The 24,735-nt window shown below is 46.6% G+C and overlaps 1 protein-coding gene across 1 annotated transcript; it reads right to left on the bottom strand.

Annotated features, from left to right (window-relative positions):
• Nucleotides 1-78: 78 nt before the first annotated feature.
• On the bottom strand, nt 79-18,709 carry TMEM39A (transmembrane protein 39A). The gene is made up of 9 exons (XM_063148373.1): nt 18,629-18,709; nt 8,220-8,413; nt 6,474-6,696; nt 5,034-5,117; nt 3,535-3,677; nt 2,740-3,082; nt 1,741-1,928; nt 1,123-1,243; nt 79-601 (listed from the first exon to the last, which is right to left on the bottom strand). The coding sequence occupies exons 2-9, from the start codon at nt 8,330-8,332 to the stop codon at nt 368-370; spliced, it is 1,449 nt and encodes a 482-aa protein (XP_063004443.1). The 5' UTR covers nt 8,333-8,413; nt 18,629-18,709; the 3' UTR covers nt 79-367.
• Between the last annotated feature and the right edge of the window lie 6,026 nt (nt 18,710-24,735).

Below are 24,735 nucleotides of genomic sequence, written 5' to 3'. Positions count from 1 at the left end.
CAAATTCTACAGCAGACCAGTTCCTAGTTACCAGCAGTTGTGTGAGCAAAGCAGACACAGTGACCACACACAGTCCTGTTGCTTCACATAGATATATGTATGGGTATAGATATACTGTATATACACATGGATTTTTTTTAATATATATATATATATATATAAAATAACACCTTGTTTATAAAGCGACATTTAATTGCCACTGGTTCCCTTCCCGCCCCACAAAAACAATAGTATACAAAATATAAAATATTTTAAATATTTATAAACGTTGCAAGAAAAAAATAGAACTGTACGAAAATATTTTTTTTTCTGAGGTTCCCTCCTGCCCTGTGGGATGAGGAAGAGAAGGGGGACACGTCTGGCCGGCCTAGTGTGCCTTGAGTCCATAGTTGTTAAGTGGGTACGAGTATGCCCTGCCTAATACTATCCGGTCCCGGAGGAGCTTAAATAAGACATAATAATTGCAGAAAAGGATGAGGGCCATGGAGAGCGTGTGGTTCCACTTCTCTGAGCGCAGCAGGGAGTAGAGCTGGTAGCAGACCACGCTGCCTTCGATGAGAATCAGCAGGTTGAGCAGCCGTAAGGGACGGTGAAAGAGGAACTGCAGGGGAAGAGTAAAGAAGGAGAGATTTCTGTCATTTGCTGCTGGGTTGAAGTGAGGAGGACTATGGACATAATGCTGTCAGGGACCACTGCAGAGCAGAAGCAGTGCTTGTGCTCCAGCCACCACTAGCTGCCACTTAGGGAAAACAGTAAGGAACGAGGCATGTAGAAGTGGCATTTTGCTCGAGAAGGGGAAGTAGGTGAAATAAACCTATTGGCCTGCTGACACACTTTCCCATTTCTCTGAAGGGTGTTAACTAGAACCCTCTCAGGGGAATGCCACTGCCTAACAGAGCTGTGTCACCTCAATGAGAAAGCACTGACAAGGCAGCCCTGGCTCCCATCTTACCCAGAGGTCACTGTTAGACAGAATGGGTAAGCCCCACTGCTGCCAACATGTATCTTGATCAACAGCCCCAGGCTGTCACGGAACACTGAACTCTCTTGTGCTGCAGCTGGGTTTGAGCCTCTCCTCCCTCCCACAGTGGTAAGGCACCAAGCAAGAGAAGAGATACTTGCATAAAAGCGGGCATGGGACACGTCTGAAGGCACTGCTACGTTGTAAGGCCCAACTGCTTTATACAGGCACCGGCTCCGTCGCACCAGAACTCCCTGTGGCCATATTGTGTTTTCTGACCAGCTGTGGGGAAACAATGCCAGAGTGTGAACATCTGTGCTCCCAACCCCCTGAACGAGGGTTCACAGGAATGGACTGCATCTTGAAAAATACCAAAGCCTCTGCCACAAGGACATGTCTTAGCTCCCTCTGGAAAAGCACAGAGGGTTGATCACAAGCCCATTCAATGGACTCTTATGTAGTATGAACAAATGGCTCCCAGTGCTAGAACCTTGTCCACTGCAGTGCAGGGAGCCACCCCCTGCCTCTGCTCAAGATGCTCTCAAGTGGCCAAGAAGAATCTCAGCATTCCTTTCTGTGAGGGAACCAGCAGTGACTAGAGGAGCTCAGACAGCTCTCTAGAGCAGCCATATCTGTTTTCAGTGAACGAGGCCAGTAGAGTTGCATGGGGAGTGCAGACACATCCTCAGTAGATGTGGTACACTGCTGGTATTTGCTCATCCACCAGAACATCTCAGCCCCTTGCTAGGCATGCCAAGCCCTGCCATCCCCACACTCACATGTGCTGTGGAGCATTGCTGTAGGAGCCGTGTTCTAGTTTCTGCCACTTGCCAAGGTGGGCGGCAGACCTGTGGAGCAGGTCACAGTACTTGGGGGGCAGCAGCTGCGTGGTGAGCATGACAAAGGCATTGATCCACACCATGATGAGGTGCTCGCAGGACCAGCGCATGTCATAGTACTGGGTGCTCTGCAAAGAGACCAGACAAGAACTTGGCACCACTGTCACAAAGCAGAAGGAGGATGACAAGGGACATACTGCATGTGCATCCAGCAGACCCACACCACACGTTACAGGCATGCGCTTTTGGACCGGTGATTTCGGAGGGTTACGGCTTAGGAGGCGCTCAAGGCTCCCTTCTCCTTGAGCTGCAGGAGAAAGGGCAGGGGATGATGCTGCAGCTGGTGCATCTCCTCCTCCAGCAGCAGGTAACAAGGCAGCTTGCTTGCCACAGAACTGCCCCAGGAGCACCAATTCCACCAAGACTCCTATATGGATTGTGGAGCCCTGCCCATTTCTCTGCACAAACTGGAGCTTATTCAAGTTAGAGAAATGACAGATGAAAAAATATAACCCCCACACTGACAAGAGGTTCTTGGATTTAGTTTGCCAAGCATCCTAGTTGGCTCTAACAGGCTGGCCACCAAAGCCTCTGATCCAAGCACTCAAAAGCCACGATGTTGGATCTGAGACGGGTAACAACAGGTTCTCTTTTCTAGGAAGAACACTGCTATCCATCTGCCTAGGACAGGGGGTGGGAGAAGGGGAGTTAGTAAGTGGGGTGATGGGACTAGAGGTGCATCACATTTATGGCAATACCTATCTGCCAACCAGGAGCAGTACTAGTGCACTCCGGATGCAGCCATGCTCCGCTATCCGGGCTGCCAAAGGGGAGACAGAGAAAAGGGGAATTAACCAGGAATCTGGCCTGGCAGCAGTTCACACAACATTCAGAAGGAGACAGTGGGCAGGGGCACAGAGAGAGCCAGACAACAGCTACCTTCACAAAGCACAGTGGCAGGAATGCCACGTAGTAGGCACTGAAGAGAGAGTTGAAGAGAACTTCCTTGATCCTGCGGTTGAAGTCTGCTTTTAGACACTCCACCTCATTGCGGATGAGATCTGGGGAAAGGGGGCAGCTGTGGGTGGGGATAGATGTAGGATTATTGAACTGTTCTCTCAGGGATTCCCACAGGAGCGAGAAGAAGTCTTTGACCAGGCTGCTGACAGCTGAAGCCCCATCATCCGCCACCTGGTCCTGTACCAAGTAACCACAGTCTGCAGGTAGAGGCTGTGCTCTGCTGTCCTGGTGGAAGCAGCACAGAGGGACGTAGACACCAAACCTGCCGTGAAGGAAAGAAAAAAATGGCTGAAATAACAGCCATCCCAATAGGGGGCACCTCCCCAACAGGTACTGGCCCTGACAAGAGGGACAGCACATAGGGGCCCCCACTCCAGAAGCTAGCAGCCAACTCTTCTCCCCACTAAAAGGCCAGAGGCTGCAGCTTCAACACCTGTGCAGAGAAGTTTTTCTAAATCCCATTTGAGGAACCAACAGTCCCAAAGGCTCAGTTTTCCAGTGGCAGTAAACGCCCCTCACAGGAACAGCAGCTGAGGCAATTCACTTCATCAACTCTGTGCCACCTCCTCACACCTTCCCCCAGCCACTCCTGCTTCCTTTTTAATCCTAAATCGAGGAGACATTACAGCCAACACTCTGCTTCCCACTCTGGCTCATGGCACCCCCAGGCAGCTGTGCCCCCCTGCCCAGAAGGTTCAGAGTGGTGTCACTCACGGGTAGCCCAGGAAGAGAAGGTTGAGAACAGAATGGCTGCGGAAGAGGTTGACCAGAGTCCAGCAGAGCACCCATCCACAGAGGGTGAGCAGCACCAGGCGCACCATGTAGCACATCAGTGATGTTGCACCCACCTGAGAGGCCTGCAAATGGAGAGGAAACACTCAGCAGTCCTATAACAACCAGGGCTAGAAGAAGAGCACAAGGGGTGCCTGCGGAGGAGGAGCAGGGAGAGGGTGCCAGCAGGTACTAGAAGAGGGATAGGTGCCCTCTTCCTCTCAGAATCAGGAAACTGATTCTCTTACTAACATAAATGCCTTTAATTTTATTAATGATTGACAGGATCCAAAAGATTCAAATAATCATGAGTTGTGGGGCATGACTAAAGTAGGGCCTTTGAAGAAAAATTCAGAGCTGCAAAGCAGAAAAATATTTTGCTCAAATCCCTTATTGCTCCGATGATAGCCCAGGATAGCCTGAAACCCATTTCCTCTCTCTCTGTTCTTTAGAAGGATCAGGTCTCAGCATTGTGAAAATTTGCAGCTAAGGGAAAAGAAGATGTGCACTTTCTCGATTCCAAACCCAGATTTCCATAATTTAGCTCTATTGGATGTGCAGGCTGCAGTGTAGTGAGGAGGCATCACAGCAAGAAAGCCTGATCCAATCTCCAGAGGAGAGAAGGAAACTGAGCTATGAAAAGATTCTTAAGGGTTAGAGCCAATACATGGGATGCACAAGAATCTGCATGGCAAAAATTTCAATCTATGGCAATTCTTACGGAGGATGTGAACTTAAATGAAAATGGAAGGAATCAGTTGAAAAGAGCCCTTCAGAGTTCCCACCTTCTCCACTTATCTATTCAACAGGACATAACTATTCTTTTATTTAATTTACTTATTTTTAAACACTGCTTAGTTGCTTAGCCTAGAGCTGTATTAGCTATTTCAGTGGACAAAACTTCTGAAAATGACCTTTTACAGAGACTCAATTTGGCCTGGTTCTGCTCCCACAAACACAGAGAAGTGTGTGGTGACATGAGTAACCAGGACTGGAAAAGCAGTTCTACCAGTATTCCTATGTCACTTCAGTGTAGTCAGACATTCTCCACCTGACTCTTCCCCTCTGAGCTCCTGTTCATTCTTCTTGTCTTGGCCAGCCTCCTTATTTGCCTTATTGCTACTTGACTTGCAATTCTCTCAGGCACTTCTCTAGCATGAGATAGTGGGGTACAGTATTGTACCTGCAGAGATAAATAAGCCAGTGGGACCATTTAATCTCCTCCTAGATGCAGAGCCAACAGAGCTACCCAATACTACAGGGCATGACTGGTCTTAAGGAGAAAACTCCAAGGCAGAAAAGCATCCTCAAAATCTTAGTCCTTCACACCCAGACTTTTCTGAGGGAAGAAACCTTCCAACCTGCAGGATTTTCCTAGGCCATGGATGACCATGTTCTGCAGCAAGTCCTACAGGCAGTAGAGGGAACAGTGGGAATGTTACCTCAGAGATAATGGCCCACACCAGCCTCCGTGCCAGCATCACTGTGATGAACGCCGCCAGGTGGTAGTCAATGAGGTGAAAATTCTGAAGGAGGAAAGAAAAAAGATCTTCACCAGGAAAAGGGACTCTGAAACCACCCAGATGGGGTGGGACTAGAAAGCTGGCTGCTAGAGAGTACATTAGCACCTCACATAGGCATTCCCCAAATCTCTCTATTAGGGATGAAGGGAAATCCATAAACATTAGTGACACAGGAACGTCTCCAGAAGCAAGATCTCCTCCACAGGGAGATTCATTCCCATGGAGAGGTTTCCACAGAAAACAAAACAAACCCACCCTTCAGGCAGGTATTCTTGGGGTCAAAGGGACATCTAGAACCAGAATCCTACCATGGAGAACAGGTTGCAGGTTCTCCACAGAAAAGGCCCTGAACAATCAGACAAAGGGCAGCCAAACTGGAGTCCAGAGTGAGCACACCAGCTCACTTTCCCTCTTGGTCTCAAAATGGTCTGTAGCAACCAGTGCTTCCTGATGAAACCAAGCTGACCTGAGAAACCTCATCTTCATTGGCCATGAAGAAGTTCTCTAGCTGCATCAAGTTAGACACAGCTCTTACAGCTTTTCAGTGAAGCCATCCAATATATTCTGGCCAGAAGAGTCAGTAGACTCTGAATACTGCTGCTTTTGGTACTTCAGGGACATTTTGGGTAAAAAAGAATGCTTGAGTTGTGATGGGAATAAACAAACGACCGTTAAATCCTGGTGGGTAGGGAGCCCCAGAGAGAATGCTTTTACTTCTAAGCCCGCTGTGTCCAGCACGGCAGAGCTGAGCAGGAGGCTGGTGACTGGAACACCAGCACCACCTGTCGGTACAGGTAACTGAGGGACCACCTCGTGCTCCCAAGCAGCCTTTAGGACAGGGTTCCAGCTGCACAGGCCGACTTTGCTCCCTTGAGGCCTGGTGGCTCACAGGCATCTCATTGGGACAGCAAGAACACTGAAACCGAGGAGGTCGAGAGCTTTACATAAGCTGAGGGTCTGACCCCCTCCCCAACTGAGCTGCTCACCTGCTCTGAGATCCTAACAAAAATCTGCACATCTTCCTTCTCTCAGGCTCTGTTGTTTCAACCGGCAAGGGGCACTCACAGCAGGAGACAGCTCCTGGAGTCTCAACTCTGTGTCAAACCCTAGGGACTAGCTAGACCATGCAAACATGTGCAAGAAGTATCTCCTGAAGGAGTCCTGCTGACTTCTCTCTCTCTCCTGCCATGATTTTCTCCCCTGTAAAATGGGGGATGACATGGCCCTGACTGATGGGGTGCAGGTGAACTCTCATTCACTCCCTTAATGTCAAATGCTTGGTGATTCCTGGATTGAAGAAGCATGAAAGGAGCTGTGTAATGAAAAAGCCCGAGTGACGGCACTTGCTGGGGAACTCACCAGTGAGGTGCAGGAAGCAGGGTGATTGTATGGGTACCACCAGACAGTCTTGTAGATGTTGATGTACTGAATGAAGAGGGCTACCAGAAGGTAGATGAAGAACAGGAATTCAAAGAGGAGGCTCCCATCCAATGGCAGGTCAGGGATCCGGCAGTGACGCACAGGCTCTGGAGTAATCAGTGCTGTGATCGGAGGCGCCGACAGGCTGATGGCACTACCATTCCTGAAGCAGATGGACATCACTTACTTGGTAAACATTCTCCATCATCTCTGACATTTTCCAGGATAGAGTGCTTGAGGTTGCAAATATGAGACTGGGTATTACCAGGGGAGAGGCGACAGCAGTTTTGCATTCCTATTTCTGACATGAGATATGAGACGGATGGTGACCTCCATCATCTTAGCTCAGACAAAACCCTTATCCAGAATTTTCCCTGGATGACAGCTTGATCTGTCAGAAGTGCTGTGACATGCCCAGCATGCTCAGAGAAGCAGACATACAGAGCTAAAATCATTAAGGATTCTGTGCTACACCTAACAGTTAATACTGGCTTTCAACCCATCACCAGGGCACTACAGTAGCACCCAGCCTCCTCCTCCAGCACAGCAAAGTGCCCATTGTCTTTCTGTTCATAGTTCCTCTTTTAAAAAGATGAGTAACTAAAAATGGAATGGAGTAGTTCAGCCACTTCCTAAAGGCTAACCTCTCAAGTGTTCTCACACTTCCTTCTTTTCTAGCTTTTAGAGGAGGACAGGACAACTAAAAGCTCTGGCATACTGAACTGGTAGAGGAACTATGCTATGTCTGACTGAAACCAGATAAGCAACGCTCTCCCAGGACCCTGGGGCCCTGACTCCACAGTCTCTATGTCACTTGCTTCCAAAGAACCTCAAACTGTGCTATCTGTCCCTCTGTCCCTGACAGAGAAGTCTGTAAAGGCCAAAGCTAAATGGCTGGGATTGCTCTACTCTGTAAGAATGAACCTATACCAGGGCCCCAGCATGCAGCAAATAGTTTCTCTGGTCTGCCAACTTTTTATGGAAAGAGGTAATGCTGGGCCCTTTCAGTTTTTATACCAAATGTGGTAATCTCAATGTCACTGCATATCTGTTCCTGTTTCAGCCCCCAACTTCCCCAGAAAATGCAGGTCATCTTTACCAACTATGAGAATTAGTTTCATCAACCTGCAGGTCTAAAACAGAATACGGGCATCCTCCTGCCTTGTGTTTCTATTATGTAGGAGGAGGAGTCCCAGCTGTATTCTGACATGCCACATTAATTCCCCAGGACAGTGAAGGTAGGTGAGCAAGACAAGGACTCATCATTTGCTAGGACTCACTGCTCTGGAAAGTGCTGCAGGAAAGACAAATGAAGCATTGTGTGATTTCCACCCCTGTGTGATTTCTACTGTGGCTGTTGTGACCACAAGAGAGTGGTGAAGGGGGTCTGAGACCACTGCCACAATCCCCTCCACGGGGCTGGTTTTAATGCATGAAGTCAAAAGAGGGGCTGCAGAGGGAAGCATGTACCACAGCAGAGCTGAGAAGAGAAGCTGGAAGAGGTTTGTCACGCAGGACTTGTTCCCTCTTGGATGAGCTGTCTCATAATACCACAGTGGAGGGCTCAAGGTTCCCCTCTCCCAACCCCTCACTTTCACCACAAAGCCATGCTCCCACACAGGGCTCAGGGAGGATCAAGGCTCCTTGCTTTCAGTGCTGTCCCAACAGCCCTGCCTCTGTCCTCACCTGTTTCTCAGACCAGTCCCGTTCCCACAGCTGCCGCCAACCAGAGTCTGGAGAGAAGGCAAAGCGGAACGGCTTAGCTGCTGCCGGCTGGGTCCCCTCCTTCCACCGGGCATGACCAGGAACCAGTCCACTTCCAGTGCCTCCAGCAGGCTGTGCCCTCACACCCACACCACGATCCAAAAGCCTTCCCAAATCTGCAAAGGAGGCAGAAACATCACTTAAGCTTTAACTCTGGTCACATTCACCCAGTTCCAGCCAGGCAAATTCATGCAGAAGGAAGTCACTCTCACACACTCAGAGCCCTGTGGGACAGCCATCAGCACTGTGCCACTTCAATGGCAGCAGGTCACTGTCTGCTTGCACACCCAGAAGGAACACCACTGTGTCTCTAAAAAGGGGCTACTTACATTAGCCATCAATGACTAACAGCACTTACTGCTGGCTGGAAAGCACCACTGAGCATCTCCAGAGCTGGAGATGACACAAATGTGTGCTTTATTTCAAAAGCAAACCTGGTAAAAGCCTTCTCCATGATGTGGTTGAGCTACTAGAGCTTCACAGCTCTTTATAGGCACTCAGCATGTTACTGGCCAGGCTCTGATGCTGGTAGGTAACTCAGACACCCTCTGGCAGAGCTCTGAACAGACACACTGGTGTCCTTGAAGAAAACTGCATGGTCCAGCTCCCTCCTGTGCTAATGCCCAAATGACACCAAGGTAATACATCCATTTAAAAGTGGGTTTAGCTAGCAGAAAAGTGCAGCAAAACACACATGTATGCATGTACTTCAAAGGCACATATGGGCAATGCCATAACCCAGCCCTGAAAAGAAAAATAATTCAGAAGTAAACTTGTACATATTTATTTACCTATTTATTTTTAAAGACACACTTAAATCTATCAATTCCTTAAAATAAACTACTATGAGAGACGCTGGGCATCTCAGAATATCAGAAACAATAGTGTCATTTCTGGCATAGAGTTTATCACTTCCCATACAATTTTTCTTCTATTTCACTGGTCTCCGACAAGACACTGCAAGGATTTTGGCAGTCAGGAAAGTTTCCAATGCAAACACAGCAGACATAAGGGAGTGAAGGATTGAACTGGAGTGCTCCTGTGCTGTACAGGAACAAGATACCAAGTGAGCATCTCACTACTACAAGGACTTGGTGTGTCTGTGTGCCTGGAGTCTAAATCAGCTGCCCTTTTGGAAAAATATCATAGCCAGAACCAACCCAGGGACCAAAAAAGCACATCCACCTTCTGGGAAACTCTACATGTAGCTCTGAAATGTACAGATGGAACCTATGGACTATTTATAATTCAGTCATCACCTCCTTTAAAATCCAGAGAAATCACAGCTGGCAGAAATGCCAGAAGTTTTGTCAGTGAGTCACAGGACTGTCACCATGAACACAGTGCGCAGGAGTACTTCTCTAAAAAATTCCCTCAAAGAATTGCCCTTTGTATTAAAATTTCCCATCCTTCATCTCTACTCCGATAAATAATTGTCATTAATGAAACCAGGATAGCAATTCTCAAACTTTCAACAAAAATCAAGATGTTTCAAATGATGAATGCTTTCTGCATACTCACACAAAAGTCAGTTGGAAAAATCAAACCAAACCAAACTCAAAAAAAACACACAAAAAACCGGAGATCCAGGAGGGAGAGAGAGAAAAAAAATAGGAGATACGAAAATGCATGAAAGGCAAGCAAACATTGGAGAATTTTGGTTTTGAGGTAAATAGTGTGTTTTGGCAGACTTTAATACTCTTATATCTCCAATAGCAACACAACAGAGATTGAAGCCTTCCTTACCTTTCTTGTCAAACAAGAATTTTCAGAGATTTTCCCTAGGATGTTCTGGAGTTTTATTTGGAAATATTTCTATTTCATGAATTAAATATAAACAAGAAAATTCTCCTGAATGTGTAAGATGAGCAGGGGCAGCAACAAACAATGCAGAATTCACTTAGGGCATTCAGACACTTTTGATAAACAGCTTAAGTGAAGGAAAAAAAATGAGGAAAAACCCCCAAAAAGAACAAACTTGAAAGCCATTTTAAGCCAAATTTAGCTACCACAGGGCCTGTGATAGCTGAAACAACTGGTCTGATTCGACCTACAGGATATTTATGATAATGGATGCAATATGTTGGTGGTCTAATTAGTGCTATTAACAGTGGAAGGTATTTTATAGCACATTCAATAATTCATGTAAATAATTTAACAGGTCTCATTAGTATCACCCCATTAGTATGCCTCACACGCTCGCCAATACAGACACTTGGACACAGAGCAATCGCAATTGCAGCCCCTGGCTTTACAAACCAGTAAAATGCAGGTTTCTACCAGTAAAAACAACTGCCTGTGGAAAGAAGCCATCCTTAACGTCAGTGCACATATTTTAAATGCACTTGAATGAGCCCTTTCACAGTGATTCATGAACATATAGACTGGGCAGCTCCTCAAGCCAAGCTTTAAATAACTTTAAATACTGGAGTCAGATCAAATTAGGTAGGCATTTGTTGGAGCAAAATCTGCCTAAGAACCATCCATTTTTTGTTTGCTTTTATTTTGTAAAACTAGCCACACAAAACTGAAGCTCCAGAGATAAAGCTAAACAAAGCAGTGAGATTACACATCAGATTGTCTCTAAGTCTGCTTTGTTTTGGCCTTGAACCAATCAACACCCCTCCTTTTTGAGGAGAAAGACATGGGGAAAAGCAATTTTATAGCTTTCAATTAATAAACAAAGGCATGATTCTACTTTGAAAAGGAAAAAAAAAGGTGTCCATAAACTCTTACACCAACAGATAATATTCCAAGTCATATTAAGTATTAATGAAGAGTCCACCCTGCTCCCTTCTCTGTTTGCATTCCCCACCCCATCAGTGATCATATTTTACAGAGTCATGCAGAAAAAGTGAGTAATGAAAGATAAAAGCTTTTCCTGACAAGACTCTTCAGTCCATTAATGTGATTCCATGCTGTTCTTTCCAGTTCACTTACAATTTCCCTCAAAAAATAAGCAACATGCTTGTGGTCCCTTCATCCTCAAATCCTCAGAACCAGTATTACCTAGCCTCCAAGACATCCTCTCTGAGGCAGATGTGGGCATCATAAAAACACACAGGCAGAATCTGGAGAGCAGCTACAGAAGAGCAGACAGTGGTCCCTGCACAGGGAATGGATGTGGGTAGGGACAGCTCTTGGGTTCAAGGGCAGACCATGCTTCAGGACAGAGACAAAACTTTCATTTGTGACACAGTTACAAGAAAATCCAGAAACAGAAGGTATCAGATGCTCTGACTTCCAGTTCCTGCTTTTAGGACCACAGAAAGCACTTGGTAATTTTTTATTTCTGTGCCACAATACCCTTCCTGCCCATCAGCTCCCCAGCTATCCAGATGAGGCAGGATCGTGGCAGGATCAAGGCAGGCAAGAACCACAGCTCTGTGCAAGACTTCACTGATAAAAAGCTAGGCAGATGAATTACTCACCAATTCAGAGCTGAAACAGTGTGCAGCCCTGTCCTGCTCACCAAGGCCCATCACTCAGAATCATGTTTCTGCATCAGCAGCTGCCCAAACAGCTCTTTCAAGAGGCAATCAGGAGAGAGTCAGTGACTCATCAGAATGGCAAGTGTGCCTGCTTCCCATCTCTTTGCTGGAAACGCTACAAAGCTCAGTCAGTTATTTTGATGGTGTTAACATTTTTTAATTGGAGAAAAGAACTCCAAGCCTCTCCAGTCTTGTTGGGAAGCTTGCTGCACCGAGAACTCCCAGAGTGTGGAAGACATTCAGGTGGCTTTCCTTGGCTCCACAAGTCCTAGCATCAGTTACTCACAAGAGCAGAAAGTGAAACAGGGCCATCCTCACTTGGTGCGATGCGGCTCAAGAAGACCACAGGTCTCTCACTGCAACTCACCATCTCAATTAAAGCAACCTTCTTCCTGCTGAGGAAGCATGTGACAGCTGGGGGTGAAGCAACACACGGCCTCTGTGGTGAGGGACTCTCTCTGCCTCCACAGCAACACAGACACTCCTGGCAAGACTTTCCATTCAGGGTGCCCGTGCTCTATGGAAACACACCTGCCACGTGTGCAGAGCTCCCTGGCAGGGAGGCGCAGCCAGCCACCCCCACGACACGGCTGCAGACCACTGACACAAAGCACAATTAGCTTCTGAAACTGAAAATGCTCTCTTGGTTGCTAATGTCCTCAACTCAACTCACTGCAGCTGGTCAGCCTAATCCTATACTTGCAGTTGTCCAGCAATCCTCGTATCTTTGCAAATTATCACACAAGTTTTCCTTTGAACTTTGAACTTTTGAGAGTCCTAGTTACTATACTATATTTTAACTTCCTTTTAGTGTGAACTTCTTATTTATTTATTTAAATTAAAATAAAAAACAACCAAAACAAATCCAAACCCCTATTCTGACAGCTGGAAAAACAGACACAAAGCTAATAATTGACTCACCCAATATAACACCAAAAAGAAAAAAAAAATCACCAGAGAGCCAAGGAACGGAGATGGCTGCACCCAAGCCTTGGTCACAAGGCCACCTTGTCAGCACCCTCACATCTGCCACAACGGAAGCCACAAAGACACAAAATTTCTGTGAAAGCCCCAACTGGTCTGGGAATAAAATAAGCATTTAGTTGTTGCAAGGGAGGAAACAACCGACAGGTTATCAGATGGAAAGCTAAATATTTGGCTTGCACAGAGCTGCCCCGGTGCTAAGTCAACACAACCTTTCAACTCCGGCTGGATCCAAAGGCACACACCCACCACCTGGCCCGGAGCTGGGAGGCAAAACCAGTTAGGAGGGAGGTCTCAAAGTCAGCACATTTTCCAAGCCCTCATGCCATACAGAGAGATGGATTAATATGGGGATTTGGCACAGAGAGAGACAGAAACCCCCTGAAGTGCAGCGCAAGCAGGAGAGCTGGGTGGGGAATCACCACTGTCAGGTGATGCACCAGCAAGACTAATTTTTGCTCAGTGACTAATAACCTCCTCTGTAAAAACAAAACCAACCCATCAAGACCACGTCAGTGTAGGCTTTTCTGATACAGCACAACTCTGGCTGAAGAGGTTCCATCTACCAGTCCTCTACACAGGTGCCAAAGCCAAAGGGTCAAAGTAGCAAGATTGTGGCAAGCATTAACAAACAGGATATGTACTGCACGACTTATTTCTAGTGTTTTCAGCAAGGAAGTGTAGAGCTAAGCAGAAGGGTAAGTGGGAAAAATAGAAGTTTTAGCTTAAGACAAGGGGAAGGCAGCGCCTGCCATTTGCAGCTGCCACAGTATTTCAAATGCCCACATACAAAAATGGGAATGGGAAAGAAAAGTTTTTCAGGAAAAGCCTCTCAAAGTTGAAGTGCAGTAAGCTCAGTCAGCTCATTCTGCAGACATGTTAAAGTGTAAGATGTAGATTTAAGTTCTTAATACTCCAGATAAACAAAATTATCTAAGACACTAAAAAAGCCATTTTTAAACACAGAGAAATCCTATAAATTCCCTAAAAATCCCCTCAAAAACCTTACTTCAGGGGGTGCAAGAAGAAGTCTCCAGAGGCATGCAGGCAATAGTGTCCCCTTCAGAAGATAGGCGAGTTCAGGTTTTGTGAATCGGAGGAAAGTTGAGACACATACTAAGCACTCTAAACAAACCTCTGGAGAGTACAAGAACAAAGCCACAATTCCTGGTGTAATAAAACAGTATTACCTTATATTGCCATACAATTACCTTGTGCAACTAACTGCTGCAGCAGGTCAAAACAAACAGCTTAGGAAAACTTCAATGAATGACTGTAGTAATTTTATGAATGAAGACAAGAGAATTTTTATTCCAAAAGGAAGTAAAAAAAAACAAAAAAAAAAAAACAAAAAAAAAAACCAAGCCACAATGCAAGACCCTCAAGGCTCAGCAGCTCCAAGTGGCCAATAACACTCCTCACCAAGCCAACCAGTATTACACAGCTAGCAGCAAGACATTAACATTTTCTTTGGCTTCTTCTGATGTATACAGCAACACTCCCAGCCAAATAGTGGATCCAGGAATAAAGAAAGCATTGGCTTATTCTTGTGTGAGAACAAGACAGAACTGCAAAGCTGAGCTTTTCCAGCAGCAGAGGGAAATGCAGGCCTGACCAGTTGGCTCACAGTCTATTTTGGTCCTCGAGTTCCCATGCTTCTGAATTGTGTGGGGAAAGGGACATCCAGCCCAGCCTCATCCAGAGTGAGAGACCCAAACTAAAGAGCTGCGGGGAATTACTGAGCCAGACAGTTCTCTGAGCGTGTAACAACACAGAAGTTTTAACTCCAACTCCACATTAGTGATAGAAACTGAAGTTCTATTTAGAAGGGGACACTGGTTGGGAAGTGAAACACAAGGGCAGTGTTTCAGCAGCCACAACACAGGCAAAGCTATTAAAGCTGGCTGCTAATACAATTTATCAACACGCACTCACTCCTAAGTACATCTTGCGCCAGAGCTCTTCAGTAAACATTATGCACAGCCACAGCTCTGCTAAAACACAGCTACAGATCACCCTCCATTATACCATGCCATGTGCAGTAACTGGCAAAGTCAGGGAATTTTAGGTATGGCCACTGAAATTTTTTTTTCCAAGATATCAAGGCGAATGCACAACAAAACAGATCACTGCTGACAGGGAAAAAAAGAAGGAAAAAAAATAGAAGATGCTCATGCTTTAAGAGCCCATCTTTTAAAATTTTCCATCAAGCATGCCACCAAAATAGGCATTCTCCTCCCAGCTTTGAACACAAACCCACAGTCTAATGGCCTGAGCACAGGCCAGGATATCTTCTGCTTTTTAATCTTTCCTCTTCAACTGACTTCCAGGGAACTTGTTTTACCAATACAGGCCTCAGTTTCCTTATCCAAAACATGATAAACTGTTCAAAAGTACTTCTCCTCCCAAGGGTCTCTGTATGTAGTAGTGGATATTTTTTACAGTATTATTTTAGCGCTTTAGACAAGCTTTTTTTAAAACAAACAGAAGCAACTTTCCTGCTGGTTTTGTTCCTCTGCCAATCCCTATGTTTAATTTAATGGAGATCAGCCATGATGACAAATCATGGGGAGTCACTAGGATTTTTCTATTTTGCCCTCAAATAGCTAAAAATGAGGCAGGCATCTGCCATCTGTAGCAATGAGCTTGAGTGCATGAAGAAGCACACAAGTTAAAAACCACTTCCTTGAGCCTTTCACCAAGTCATCACACTGGGAGTCACAGCAGAAAGTATCAGTGAGACAATGCTTTGCACATCCCTGATGCTGCAGAAAAGCAACAATATTGCAGGGAATTTTAAACACATTGTAATTTGTATAAATCATAAATTTGCATTAAAATATAAACCACATATGAGAATGCACCGATTCTCCTCTATTTGCCTCTTAAGCAACAGGTTCAGGTGACATAAATATTCCCCACAAAACAGTAAGTCTTCAATTCAATCTCCATGACTTTGGTAGGCAGGACTCAGAACTTTTTATGACTGTTTACAGAGCAACTAATCCAGCAGATTGAGAAAATGCAATAGGATACATTAATCCCTTGTATAATTAATTATACTGATACTAATCCAGCTGTCTGAATCTGCATTCATGCTCCCTTATATGTATTTCTGGGCTGCAGATGTCTACTGATAATTTTGCTTTAAACCAACAATTCCAAACCTCCAAAGGATGCCACTGCACCCTGTCTCTCAGGACAGCTCTCCTGACCAGGTTGCATTATACCCACTTCTCACCAGAAGTCTCATTTTTGCTTGCAATACCCAAAAAAAAAAACATCAAGAAAAGGTTGGAAATAACTCACCAATGACAAGAGCCCCCAAAGAACAGGATGGAATCTTCCAAGACAGTTTGTGAAAGCTTATGAGCTATTTTCCCAAATCACACAGCTACTACAGATTTACCTCTGATATTAAAAATCCACCTGCTAACAGCTATTCCTACCTAACTGCAACTTACCTAACTGTGATAGGGTTAGAAACAAATGGACTAAAGTTCCAATTTTAACTGCCAGAAGAAAACTTCTTGCAGGATTTCATGACTCTGTGGCACAGGGAAAACACTGAGACTAAGGAGCAGGATGGTCTCTGAATTGCTACTATCTTGTTGCTTTCCACCACATCCATCTTCAGCAACTGCACCTCTACTGAGGAGTACTGAGTGGCCCAACTGGTTTCTGACCTGAATGCTCATGGAAACTGGAAGTCACCTTAACAAACATTTCTAGCACATTTGCTCTTGGCTGTATTCTCAAACATCCAGATTGTGTGCCTATAGAAAGAAAGAAAGTGTTGAGTTTTATGAAAACCAGGTTGGAGTCAATCTGCATTACATATTCTTTCAGAGAAAGATTTGTGTTCAGTGCTACTTAGTTTCAAAACCAGCAGAAAGGTCTGGGACTTCCCCTTAAAACACTGCATACAGAAGTAATTTTTTTAATCCAAAATATCAGAACTAAGAGGAATGTCTGAAGAACAGACAAAAAAGTAATTATGCCTGTCTGCTTTTGAGTACTAATAACAGTACATCTACACTGGCAATGTTACATCAGCACAAATATTGCTAATACAGGCAGGCCAGTAAGATGAGAATTGCTCTATTTCCTTAGCTTCCACTGAACCTACTGTGGTAAATGCCATTAGTGTCTCTGAAAAACACGTAATTTCAGCAAGGTGTTCATCTGTATGATGCAAAAATTTTTATAAGAATTCATCATCTTACAAGCAGAATAGAAACATGCACTGCAAAGTAGGAAGCAAAATGTTTCATCCCCATTTTACAATCAGAAAGACTAAATATAAGAATAAGAAATAAAAGCCCTGCATTTTCAAAATTATTATTGATTTTGAATGCTCTGGTTGAGGCAGTATAGACACCTCTATTAGTAGGAACATGGACACCCAGAGCTTCTGAAAGTCAGGTCTCAAATGCTGCAAAGAGACAGCCAGGAATGAGCTGTACAGGAGGCACGCAAGTGTTCTATGGTCCTGAGATCAGGAGTACACACTGAGCACGGGTCACTGTGTCACTGATATCACTTGAGCTTCATGTTGTTCCAAATAAATCAAACCTGGAAAACATTACCACCTGCTGTGCTGGTTTGTACAGCAAAACCTCAGGCAAAGAAGCTCAAGAAAAGGAACAGGGAGTAGCTGCATCTACACCTGAAGAACTTCTAGTCAGATAAGGGACAACAAGGAGCACATGAAGTTTCAGCCCAAACCCCAGAGGGGTCAGCATTGCCTGGCTGCACGCCAGTGAGCCCAGACTTTACCAGCAGAGTATCACCCAAGCACCTTGGCTGAAGGAGTCTGCACTCCAAGAGCTGCAGCTGGAAGGAGGAATGAGCATCAGAAACAGTCAATAGCAGGAGTGCCAGGAGGTGAGCCGTGGAGCAGACTGTGGGTTCAAAAGGGTTGATGTTCTCTGCCTTCAGCATCCTGTAAAATTGGAGCTGAGCCATTCCAATCCCACACCGTACTAGTGTATCCCTCTCCCAGAAATCTCTTCTGGTCACAGTGAGTTAACAGATAGAAGCGATGGATACAGAAGGGATGCCTTGTCTCCAAAAAATTTGTAACTCACCCCTTTGTAACACAGACATCTCACTTCTCCACTTACAGTCGTAACAGATGACAGGGACACGAGGGGCCCCTTACTCACAATGAAAAGCATGCATGAGAGCAATCAGAGATTGCAAACAAAGCTGCCTGTGTTTCTGCTGTACGTTCACATGTTAAAATGATGCTGGAGTAGGGAAGGAGCTGCCTCACGTAATAGGGAAAATCATGCGCCCAACTGCTAGCCTATGTAAAGAGAGAATGATTGATACACTGTTTTCACTGCGATACAAAAAAGAACAGCGAGAGAAATGTGCACCCACATCCATTCTGGAAACGGTACCTTATGGCGGGTTGGATTTACCTGGACTTACAGAAGATTGCCTCAGCTCCTCATCTTCCACAGGACAGTGCCCTTGCAGGACTGGTTACCTAGGGACAGCGCTTTAGAAGCCCAAAGCGCACTCTGCCATGACCCCAGCCCGACTTCCTCGTGTTTAATCCTCAACCCTCCTCGCCCAGAGCACCCGGCTCCCAGCAGCGTGCGCGGACCTCCTGCTTTAACCCAAACACAGCAGGAAACGTCTCGAAGGAGAAGCCCGGGACCAAATGCCGTAACTTACCAGCAGGACGGAGCAGACCCGGCGGAACCCTCCCCACCACTCACTCCCACACAGCCAGACACACACACCCAGGTTTCCGAGGGGGCTCCGGCGGTCGCAGCCCGCCGCCCGCCTGGGTCGCCGTGGCTCTCCCGGCGCTGCCCACGGGAGCGGCGGGGCCGTACTCACACATCCAAGCGCGGGCGGCGGCGCGGCTCGGACATCAGCCGGCAGCGGGGTCCCCTCCGGCGGCAGCGGCCCGGCGGCGAGACCCGGCCCCGGCAACCCCCGGCCCGCCCGGGGGGAACGAGGCTGCGGCGGCGGCGGCGGGAGCCCCGCGGAGCGTCCCTCCTCCCGCCGGGCAGACCCACCTCGCCGCTGCCCCGCGGCGGGGCAGGAGCAGGGGAAGGGATAGAAGGAGAAGAGGAGGCAGGCGGGCGGGTCCGGCCTCGGCGCCCCGGCGCGGCCCTGCACAGCGCCGGCTACCCGGGAGACGTGGCAGTGAGGGCTGATGCTCTCATCACGCGGCGACAGCGGCGGCGGCCCGCGGCGGCAGCGGCCGGCCCAGGGAGGGCAGGAGCCGCGGGGAGGGCGGGGCCGCGGCCGCGCCGCGCCGCCATCTTGGGGGTGGCAGGCAGGGCTCAGGTGCTGCCGCCGGCCAGGCCTCGCTGCTGGGGCTCCTCAGATCCACACCGAAACACGTAATCAATCAGGTCGGAAAAGACCTCTGAGATCGTGGAGACCAACCTATGGCTAATCACCACCCTGACAACCAGACCATGGCACTGAGAGCCACGTCCAATCTTTTCCTTAAACACCTCCGGGATCCGTGACTCCACCACCTCCTTCGACAGCCCATTCCAATGTCTAATCATCCTTTTAGTCGAAGAAATTCCTCCTAAAGTCCAATACAAACCTCCTCTGGCACAGTTTATGACTGTGTCCTTTTATCCTGTCGCTTGTTGCCTGGGAGGAGACCAAGAGAGTGATGCAAGGTCCCCGCAGGCTTTCTCTTCTCCAGGCTAAACCCCAGCTCCCTCAGCTGCTCCTCAGAGGACTTGTGCTCCAGACCCTTCACCAGCTCCGTTGCCCTTCTCTGGACTCGCTCCAGCATCTCAATGCCTTTCTTGTAGTGGGGGGCCCAGAACTGGACAGAGGACTCAAGGTCTTGCCATGTTTTGCATCATGAGATGCCATTTAAAACAAAATCATAACATCATAATTAACTGCTTCATTACAGCCAGCACATCATTTATCCCATGGCTCAACATCAGCAGCTGAAAAGCCCTTCTGCCATTGCCACCCTCAGCCAAGGTGGAGAAGGCTCGTGTTCCCATTTGAAACCAGCACAGTATCCACCTCTTGTTCTACATCATTTACATCATGCCAGCTCCCATGCTTTCAAATATCCCATCACCCTTCCCATCCTTTGGTGTATGCACACAGATACCATTCCTTGTCTCTATAAAATGTGAATTGAGTTCATTTCGTCCATGACCTTGAGCTCCATTTGCCATTACCGACTTCCAGGGCAGAGAAGATGGTTTGTGTTGTTGGACTGTTGCATGGTGAAGTTAGTTCTGATTACATCACCATTGCACTTATCCATATTTATCAAAGTTCATTCTCTAATTATGTGGTAATCAAAGGGGAGTTGGGTTCAGATCCCCAAATCCAGAGTTGGTGGAGTCAGGTGCTGTAAAGTGCCCAATGCACTGATGAGTGTATATGTGATAGCACACAGTCTTACATAGCAATTACATCAAACAGTTTAATAAATTGTAATTCCCACCCATAATCAAATACTCCTGAGGCACACACCAGACTTCCCCATCCTCCTGAATTACCCATCAAGTACCCAAGTCCTTGAACAAAAGCAATCCCATGGATTTCTTGGGCTTTGCCTGAGGCAGGAATAACCCAGACGTTTTCCCTCGGCATAATTTTCATGTGCACTACTGAGTATTTACCCCGTTGTCCAGTATGTAAAAGTTTTGACTGAGCAGTGCCAGCCTGACCGACAGATTCCCTAGTGCTGACTAACCAGGTGGCTTTTGCTAAATGTTTGAAGATTCCACCACCCATTGCTCTCAGTGCAGTCTTTAATAGTTCATTGCACTGCTCAATTTTTCCTGGAGGCTGATGTGCAATAGGGTGTGTAATATCCACTCAATACTATGTTTTTGGCCCAGTTGTCTACAAGGTTGTTTGGAAGAGTCTCATTGTGTAAGACAGTTGTTTATGGCCTACCAGGTGCCCACAAAACTAGCTTTTCAAGGCCCAGGATAGTTTTCTGGGTGGTGGTATGGGGCCCAGAATATGTTTCCAGCCCTCCACTAAGCCCATGGATGATCTGTGGGAGTGTGATTCATTCACTCTGCCAGGTCTCCTTGTATTTATATTTCAGCCCCTGTCCTTCATACTGGAGAGTCTTTAACCACTTGACTTGCTTAATTGCAGCATGCTGCACATTCATGGATAGCCTGGGTGACAGTGTCCATGGTCAAATCTACCCCTCAATCACTCTCTAATCTGTCTATAGTTGCATTGCTTTCTTGATGGCCTGAGGTGTCATGGGCCCACTGAGCTATAAATAATTCACCTTTATGTTGCCAATCCAGATCTGCCTGAGCCACCTATTGGTTGTTTTGATGTTCTGCAGTGGCCTGACTCGAGCACATGAGCATTTATGTGATGCTTCTTCCCGACGAGGTTCTCCACCCAGGCAGCACTGCCAGTTCCTCTGCTTCCATCACTGCAACCCCTTCCACAGGGCATTTGCCATCATCCCTGAGTCAGTAGAGTGGTAAAGTATTGGCCATTTTCCCCATTCAACAATGTCTAAAGCCAGCTGCATGGCTTTCACCTCTGCAAACTGACTGGACTTACCTTCTCCTTCAGCAGTTTCTGCAACTTGTCATAGGGGCACCCCATACAGCTGCCTTCCACCTCCAATGCTTTCCTACAACACAGCGGGACCCATCAATAAACAGGGCATATTGCTTCTCAATTTCTGATAATTTGTCATACTGTGCAGCCTCTTTGGCACATGTCACATTCTCCTATGACCATATTCTGAAATCTTTACCTTCTGGCCAGTTCATGATCACCTTCAAGATTCCTGGGTGCCTGGGTTTTCCTATTTGAGCTTGTTGTGTGGTCAGTGTTATCCCGTTTATTCCATGTAGCCTCAGTTGTCTGAAGTGCAGTGGACACCTTCCCTTTGAGCATCCGGTCCAGCAGAGGTAGCCAGGGTGCCAGGAGCAGCTCTGCTTCAGTACCAGCCACTTCCAAAGCAACTCAAACCCCATCATAAGGTGCAATTATCTCTTTTTCAGCTGGAATATAGCAAGCCTTAGATCCTCTGTATCCCTGTCTCCAAAAGCCATGGGGTTGACACCAAGTCGCCCATGGTGCTTTCTGCCAAAGGTTCCATGTCAGATCAATCTCCCTGGCTGCAGCAGAGAGCACATTTCTAACATCTTGCCCTGCCCTGGCTGCAGCAGAGCATTTCTAACATCTTGCCCTGCCCAGACTGTCCCAAGGGCTATTGCATGAACCATCTCCTATTTAATTTGTTCGAAGACTTCTTGCTGCTCCAGGTCCCATTCGGTACCACTGTTCTGCTGGGTCACTTGATAGAGAGGACTGTAATTTGGAATGTGCATTCTCCAAAAACCCATAACACCTAAGAAATCTTGTCTTTCTTTCTTGCTAGATGCTGGACATGTGGCTGTTGTTTTACTGATCACGCCTACTGGGATCTAATTATGTCCATCTTGTCTGGGTGACGTATAACATCTTCCTTGAAGGGATGCTTTGACAGAAGTCTGCTTCAAAGGCTGAGGACTTGTGTCCCTTTCCTAATAAGCTTGTCAGTGCCCCTTTCCCTAGAGAGTAACCCCAAATGATTGGCTTCCCTACTTTCTAATTCCAGGCTGCTAGTCCCATTATCCCAGCATTTTAGCAGCCAAGTGATAATGTGTTCACCTGGACAATAGATGAAATCTTTTCCCATAATGCATGACTCACTCAGTGATAGGGATTGAGTGGTGGTTACTTTTTGTTCTGCTTCTTCCTCCTTTTCTTGGGGTAGCCCTGCTTTGTCCCCCTTTGCTAAATTAGCAGACTTTTGTGTTCATTTCTTCTTGTCTATAGGGGTGACTGACACTGGCATGGGTTGGGTCTCTGGTTCAGCTGCAGTCTCTGTCACTGGGGTTGGAGTAGTTGCAGTGCCTAATGCTTTGCCATCAGATCCAGACCATCTCGTCCCCTTGAGGTACTGAAGAGTGTTGAACAGGGATCAGTAGCTGTGGGCCAGGCCCCAGCGCATCTCAGTGACCTGTGCCTGGAACTGACAGGGTAATAGCATTCTTTTCCCAAATATTTATTCTGCACTTGTTCAGGGAGGAGGCTCCAAGACACTGGAGGTGCCCACTGTCCTAGGTACTTGCCACATGCTATCCCACACATCCTGTTACTTTCAACTATCCAAACTCAGGGAATTCTCTTGGTCTTATTCTTAAATAGTTCTTTAACTGTAAACAAGACCTGGAACACATTCAGCATTCCTGGAAATAGGACCGTGCTGGTTTCAACATCACAAGGACATTCACAATTTTCAAAACCCTCAAACACTACTGTAATTAGCCTGGCAGGAAAGGGGAAAGTGTGGAAAGATATCTCCTCCATAGGTTGTCTCCTGGAGGAGGAAAGACAAAAGGTGTGATTATTGGTAGTTCCCAACAGATGGCTCTCGAAGAACAGAGGTGAGCAATGCTGAGTACACACACCAGATTAGTCTTGCAACCAGTAATTCTATCATATCACAAGCCAGCATTACAAAGTACAATAAAATGATAACCTCAGCCCAGACCTCAAAGGCGATAAAGCCAAGAGAGGGAATGCATGCTGCAAGCAAAGTGCTGCATAATACAGCCCTGAGAACAAGTGCAATGACTCTGAGAGCAAGTAAATCAATGTTGTGACCAGTGATCGTTAAACCAATGCAGTGAATGCTTATAACAAATTTGTTTTAACGTGCTCTCGTCAGATCTGTCCTTATCTCAACCCTCAGTGTTTCATGTTGGGTGCCAAAAAGTATATTGACACAGTGTAACACCAGCTGGCAACTAAGTAACACCCGGACTCACTGCCCCACCCACCCCACAGAGGGATGGGAAGGAGAACTGGAAAAAGATCAAATCTGTGGGCTGGGATAAGAGCAACTTCATAATTGACATAAAGTAAACATTAATGCAACTAGTAATAATTGTAATGAAAACAGAGATAGCGGAAAGAGAGAGAGAGAAATAAAAGTCAATATAAGAAAAGTCAACAAGCCAACAGTCATGCACAATATAGTTGCTCACCTCCCACTGACTGATGCCCAGCCTATCCCCTAGAAGCCAGCAGTGACTCCTGGCCATCTTCTTCCAGTTTGTACACTGAGCATGACATTCTATGGTATGGAATACCCCGTTGGCCCGCCTGGGACAGCTGTCCTGGCCATGCTCCCTCCCAGTTTCTTGTGCACCTGCTCCCTAGCAGAGAATTGGAAGCTGAAAAATTCTTCACTTAGGGTAAGCAGTACTTAGCAACAACAACAACATCATTGTATAATCAACATTATTCTCATACTGAATTCAAAACACGGCACCGTACCAGCTACTAGGAAGAAAATTGACTCTATCCCAGCCAAAACCAGGACAGCTGTTCTGTTTTACTTTTAAAACAAATGTCTGGAAGGGGCTCTGGTAAAGTCTTTTTGGCTTATCAATGTGATTGGGCTTGTTTCTGACAGAGAATTCTCCCTCTTTATTCCCTGCCAGCAGATCAGGGTCTGTGCCTCATGCATTCATTCACTTTCCTTGCTTCTGCCTCAGCAGCATCCTCACATAATTTCCATGTCTACAAACTGGATCACAGATGCTGCTCCGTGAACAGACTGATTGTGTCTGCCTCACTGCCCTCACACCTCAGCCTTGCTGATCCTTCCCCTTTAGCCACAGAAATGACCAGTGACAGCCCAGCTGTACCAACAGACTGTGTCTGTAGTTCTGTGTCTGAACCTCTGTAATGCACACCTTGTACTAGGAAATCTGCCAAAGCATTCCATTGCTCCAGATCAGCTGCAAAAATTACCCAAACAAAACAATGAAATATTTAAGAAGACATATTGTTCTTATCCTCAGTCCAGGTGTCTCTGAGGCCTGAGAGGCCTGCTCCAAGAGAAACCTGATCTTTGTGTGAAATATGCCCAGGAGATCTTAGCTGATGGAACTGTGCAACAAACC

The sequence above is a fragment of the Melospiza melodia genome, chromosome 2 (assembly GCF_035770615.1).
Source record: "Melospiza melodia melodia isolate bMelMel2 chromosome 2, bMelMel2.pri, whole genome shotgun sequence".
In the NCBI taxonomy this organism is placed as follows: Eukaryota; Metazoa; Chordata; class Aves; order Passeriformes; family Passerellidae; genus Melospiza; species Melospiza melodia.
This window is presented reverse-complemented; position numbering and strand designations above follow the sequence as displayed.

Excerpts from the sequence above, each read along its gene's own strand:
- TMEM39A (XM_063148373.1), bottom strand. The coding sequence starts at position 8,332 with ATGCCCGGTGGAAGGAGGGGACCCAGCCGGCAGCAGCTAAGCCGTTCC. Across the intron at positions 3,083-3,534 it reads CTTCTCTTCCTGGGCTACCC|GTTTGGTGTCTACGTCCCTC; the intron begins GTGAGTGACACC and ends CCTTCACGGCAG. Across the intron at positions 1,929-2,739 it reads TGCCACTGTGCTTTGTGAAG|AGCACCCAGTACTATGACAT; the intron begins GTAGCTGTTGTC and ends GTCTCTTTGCAG.